The following is a 6,000-nucleotide window of genomic DNA, read 5'->3' as shown; positions in this document are numbered from 1 at the left end:
AGGCACACCAAAGACGCAAATTATCTTATTATAATCCCATTTCTTTGTTTAACTTATGGTTCTCCAGTGTTATTCATTGTCAAATTATAATGAAACATATGTCAGGAGAAAAACATTATTATCATTATTATTAATAATACCAATAGTTACAACCAGAGGTGTAAAGTCCATGGGTCAGAAAGTAAAAGTCCTGCCATGTGCTTCTTCTACTCATTGCCTAAACCAGCTGATTTTACAAATTATTTCGACCTCAAACTGTTCTAATGAACAAGTTCAGGTGCGTGATTGGAACAAAATACTGGGGAGGACTCTTACAGACTGCGTTAAAAAAATAATTTTTCCACATATTACAGCCAGAACAAAACTAGAAGCATAACTATTAACAGTTAAAAGACTGGCCAAAATCAAATCATTTTCTAATATTATTTGTTATTTGCAAAAGAGGTATTAATAAAATAAAATACAGATTTTAATAATGCTGTAACCATCCCTACAATTATTCAGGCATGGGTAGTGTTAGGCTTGCCCTACACATAGCACTCCATCATGGTCAAATCTGACCACAAAAAACCTCTTCCCACATCTTAGCGGGGTCACTCTCGTGCTTTCCGATGGTTCTTTGGGAGACATGGCTTCTCTCTTGCCACACTCCCACACAGAGCAGGTTCATACAGAGCCCTTATTTTGCACTTGAAACCCACTTTCAGTCACCGAGTTCTGTAGGTCCTTCAACATGATTGCTGGCCTGAAAATGTATATGTAAACAAATTGGGGTTTACATCCAGAAAATGTGAGTTACTTTAATGGTTCAGTTAGATTCCAATGGTAAAGTATGGATAAGTATGGTATAGCTGTCACCTTAAAATAATTGAGTTTCAGTGAATTTCAATAAAATAACACAAATAATAAAATTAAAATTTGGTACATGTAATTCATTACAACAAAAATGTATAATGTGAAAATTGATCAAGGGTCTGAAAGCTTTTGCAGTATATGCTACTATTCATAAGTCACACGAGATATCTTGTGGCAACAATCTTAAAAATGGTTTCCATTTTGAATGTGCCCAATTTTCCTTCAGTTCCTTAAGTGCCTTTCAGGAAGTTCTCATTAAAAAGCGCTATACAAATAAAATGGATTTGATTTTGAAGGTGTAAGTGGCTAAGGTTTTTATTCAAACATTAGCCGGCTGCAAGGACCATATGTGACAACATCCCATTAACTGAACAAGTACAAAAATCTACAATCATAAAAAGTATATAATGTTATTCAACGGAGATGCAGTACCATAGTTGAGCTGCAATGGTACTGTCAATTATAGAAAAAGATGAAGGCATAAGACAGTACAGAATAAACAAGGAGACACAGAAAGCATGAAAGAGAAAGGCAGGAGGAATTAAACAGCAAGTGAGAATGTGCCGCTAATGCAAGGTTAGAGCGTCATCCACTATTATTTAAATCTATAATCAATATAATTTATACACTTTTTATCTGAACATCTGAACCGAGAACTGCCAGGCAAACACTCAACGGCAAAAAAAATAAAAGCAAAGAACAATTATTCCCTTTATTCTCTGCAGAATGTGATTTCCCGGCAAACAAGGCAGGCAGGTTTCAACACAAAGTGTTTGTTGTTTCCTTTTGAACCATGGGGACAGGGTATTCTGCTTGAGTCTGTCCAAGGCCTATTTGGTTGTTTGTTGTCTCAGCAAAAATAATGAAGCTCTTCAAAGTTTCTGGGAAATTCGCCTAGAGTCTCTCCGCATTGGAGATGCTTCAAGAGAGGTGGTCTGAGCCAATGCAGGTTACTTACTTGGACAAAGAGTCCTTGAAATGACTTGGATGCACACAGGATTACACAGCAATCCGCAAACACGGCAAGTGCAATGTTTTAATCAAATCCCAATTTTCACACCTATCACTGTTCTAATTAAGCGCCAGTTAATTGGAATCAGAAGTAGGGAAAACATGTTTTTTTTTTTTTTTTTTTTTAAACTTCAAATGTTTATTAATATAATTCTGTTCAGCTCCAGACATTTTAAAAGAAAAACAATTTGGAACATGGGCGAGCGCAGTGAAGCACACTGCAGGAGAGCTGTTCACAGTTTGACTGGGTGCTGTTAGCCAGCCTGTCCTGTAGCATTTCTATAAACAGAAAGTGAGCTGCGAAACAATTTAATATTCTCAGCACAGCTTATCACTCAGCACAGTCCGTTTCCATAGTAACTTTCGGCTCTTCTCCCCCCCATCTCGAGTTTACTTGCGAGAAACACACGTCAAGCGTAGATGGATGTGTTGAGATCGGTGTGCGAGCTTGAAAGTCGCGACAGAAAACCCGGTGGTGGAGAGGGTGCCATCTTACGAGCCTTTAATCCTCCAACACACAAACATTTCCTCCGCTGAAAGGTGGCGGTAGCTGGAAACTGATAGATTGCGCATTGGCTAATGAGAAGTGTTTGCGTTTGAAGGTGTAAGCGGTGCCGTCGGCAGGCAGTCGGCGCCTCCGTGTCAAGCGTGGCGCGCGTTCGCCTCCGTCGTGTCCCAGTCATCAGTTAAAAGACCTCTTGTTTGCATTTCCTAAAGACGTGAAAAGGATCTCCCATTTTTCACTGTCCCTCCTAGACCCCTCCGCTCGGTCGTAAATCACTTCGAAGCGGAAGATGTGATTGTGCGGAGGATGGCTGTGGATTAGGGGCTTTATGCTGCTCCATCCAGCACTGCTGCCTCTAGTTTACTGTACGGTGACCTTGGAAAGGAGAGGCAGGCCCCTGCCAAAGCTCCTCCGCTCCTGGACCGTGAGCGTAAATGAGACGCGAGAGCCCTGGTGGTGGTGTGTTGGAGGCGGTGGTGGAGGGGAGCGTGGAGACGTTGTCATGTTGGCGAGCGGAGAATGGAGGCGTGACAGTGACAGATTCGGGGGAATCGCAGGGTGCGGGGGCGCCCCATTGCTGGGAATCCTCACTTCTTGATAAAGAACCGGGTGATGTCCGACGCCACCTTGAAGGCAGCCAGTCCTTTCTTCATTTGGCTCCTCTCCTTGGCTTGTTGGGTGGTCCTCTGTAAAGCAGACAAGAGTGCTGTTGTCCTGCTGTAATATCTGGGCTGAGATACTGGGCTGTGTTATTGTATTTTGTGAATTAAAATAGTTTATACTGTACTGCATCTTGTGTATTGTGATGGTGCATATTATATATATTTAATTCCATGACTACAGATGCAGAGTATATATTGCATTACTGTATTTTGTGGATTAATATGGTTTATACTGTATTTTGGATTGTATTGTTATATTGTATTATTGTATTTTTAGAATTGAGATGTTTTATATTATTGTATTCCTCATGGATTGTGATGAGTGTACATTACATTAGTGCCTTTTGTGGATTGTAATGGTGCATAATATATATTTGCATTTTGTGGATTGATAAAGTATATATTCTATTTTGTGTATTATGATAGTGTATATTGCATTACAGTATTTTGTGGATTATGATATTGTATATTGCATTACAGCATTTTGTAGATAGAGTTGGTTTAAACTATTTGTGGACTGTGATGGTGTATGTAGTATTTAGTGTATTGAGATGTATTGAATTATTGTATTTCTAAGACTGAGAGAGTGTAGGTGGATGCTCTTACTGCTTAAGAGTTCTGTGACTCCCACTGCACTCCCTCAAGATAATCAATTTGCGATGATGAAATGTCACATGTTCTTAAACCATCGTACATCTCCTTCAAAAGAGGCTACAGCCCACGCATGGTCTGCTCACGCACTCAATGCCATCTCGTTTTGGATTTTTGAATTTTAAGAATATTTCAGTTCCAAACTAAAGGTTATTTCAGGTCTTTGAAGGCTTGAGACTCCCCTTCATGGAATCATTAGATGATGATAATAGTAATAATAATAATTGTAATAATAATAATAATAATTTTCTGTGTTAAACTGTTCTTTACAATAGTTTGCTGCATACACAAAAAAGGACTTTTCATTTCATAAGTAATTCATCTTTGGAGCATAAAATAGCTTTGCTTCAGCAAAAGTTCTGGTCGACTGATTACAAATGAAAAGATATTAAAAGAAATGGTATTCAGGTTGATCTATTTGGGGTGTTAAAACAAGTAAAATATTTTTTGGTCACACTTTAACATGTTTCCCATGAATGCTTTATTTACCATATATAATTTCTTCATGAACACAATATGAAGCTAGTCGCCTTAACCCCTGTTACAATGGCAGTGAATATATTGTGTATTAAAAGTGTGGCATGCAGCAGTGTCACAATAGCTAATTAGTGTTGAAAATCCTCTTTAAATACTTTCACCTATTCCTGCCTCACAGGACAACCTGGACATTCAGCCCTTCAAGGCTCTGAGAGTCTGAGAGCACATCCCTGAGTCTCCACCACTTATGCTTCGGTATAAAAACAAACCGTCTGACTGCCCACCCTGATACCGGAGAGATAACTTATGCTGTACTTTTCTTCATGAAACTACTCTTTTTAGCCACATATTGCCGTATTGCTGTACTGTGCAGTGTCATGCATCCTGCAAAGTGACCTGCTTTTCAGTGTCATTGTCCTAATTCTGAGACATCGCTTTATAAATCATTCATAGATGATTTATTAAGCCGTTCAGCCATTTTGTTTTTTTAAGACCCAAGAAGAAAGTGTTACAGCAGTCTAACTGTCTAAAGAACTCGAAGCAGTCTTTCTGTGACACAAATGGTGGTGTTGTGATGGGCAGAACAGAGTAAAGCTAAGGCCACACAAGGAGTGTAGTTGTGTGTAGATACGGGTTCCCCACCTCTCGATGACAGACTGTGCACAGAGTCTGCAGGTTTTCCAGGGAACACTGGCCTCCCCCACTGTAGACCGGCCGGATGTGGTCTACCTGCCAAAACTGGCCCTCCGCAGGGCTACGAATCATCTCATTGAGCTGGGACACAGAAAACAACAGGCTCTTTCAATTCATAGTGCTATTTAATCAATGGCAGGCAGGAAAAATAACAAAAATAACTGCACTTTGTTCACAATTATAGTCTCAGCCATTTGTAATTGATTAACTAATTCACATAACTTCTAGGTCTGGTCAGTGCAGACATTATAAATAATTTGCTGGTTTCTGTGGAAGACACGGCTAATGGAAACAGCTTTGATTTTTATCTTTGCGTGTACAGCCGGGGACGCTCTGCTTGTAAGGGCTTTTGTTGGTTGTTGTTTAACAGCAATTGTTGGTTGTTAAAATCTGCAAAACATTATTAAACATTCATAAACACTTCGTAAACAATACTTATATTCTCCATGCAAGATATTTTCTTAAGTTATAAAACATAGTTTTATGCTGGAACATAGGCTTTCATCACTGCATGTTGCTTAAATTGCCTGACAGACACATAGCCAATGATATTCTTTGTGCGATATTAAAACTACTTTTTTAATATAGTACTAAAAATACCATATAAAACAGTGATTTCATCTGTAGTGCAGTGGTTAGACCAGGACACCAGAGTTTTACATTATGTTAGCATGCTAATTTGTCCATTCCTGCTAATAACAAAACAAGTGCTTTATTTCGATGACTATGTTTGCAACATGATAATAATAATAATAAACGATTATTAATAATCGACTTGCAGTTGATTAGACTAAGCAGGAGACAATCCCCCCAGGATCAATGTGGGCTGAAGGGCCTTATCATCATTAATATCTGCATATTTAATACATAATTTCTAGCTAACCGTGCCATGTACAATCTGCATAGCATTTATGCGACATTATAGTGATTCAGGCTTTAATGTACTTTAAGTTTCACAGGGACAAAAAGGACCTTCAGAATAAATAAAAGAATGGAGACTTTCTTTGGGGTTTTTGCCATCTGTTAATGTGTGCAGCCACACACATGGAGAACAGAATACGGTGCATACTCCACGTCTCGGTCCATAACCGTCTCGTTTCACCGGAGGGTTTCCTCAGCTGACCCGGTTCAGCGTGACGACGTGCT

The 6,000-nt window shown here is 39.2% G+C and overlaps 1 protein-coding gene across 1 annotated transcript in view; it reads right to left on the bottom strand.

Annotated features, from left to right (window-relative positions):
* Window positions 1-930: 930 nt before the first annotated feature.
* The window catches only part of zranb3 (zinc finger, RAN-binding domain containing 3), a 61,718-nt gene continuing 56,648 nt past the window's right edge, over window positions 931-6,000 (bottom strand). The window contains exons 20-21 of the mRNA XM_061226460.1: window positions 4,804-4,935; window positions 931-3,057 (exon numbers count right to left, since the gene is read on the bottom strand). Coding sequence (XP_061082444.1) covers window positions 2,959-3,057; window positions 4,804-4,935 — 231 coding nt within the window. The 3' untranslated portion in view covers window positions 931-2,958. The remainder of the gene's footprint in view (window positions 3,058-4,803; window positions 4,936-6,000) is intronic.

This window comes from Conger conger, chromosome 17, assembly GCF_963514075.1.
Source record: "Conger conger chromosome 17, fConCon1.1, whole genome shotgun sequence".
In the NCBI taxonomy this organism is placed as follows: domain Eukaryota; kingdom Metazoa; phylum Chordata; class Actinopteri; order Anguilliformes; family Congridae; genus Conger; species Conger conger.
Note: the sequence above shows the minus strand (reverse complement) of the source record. Positions and strands in the feature narration are given on the sequence as shown.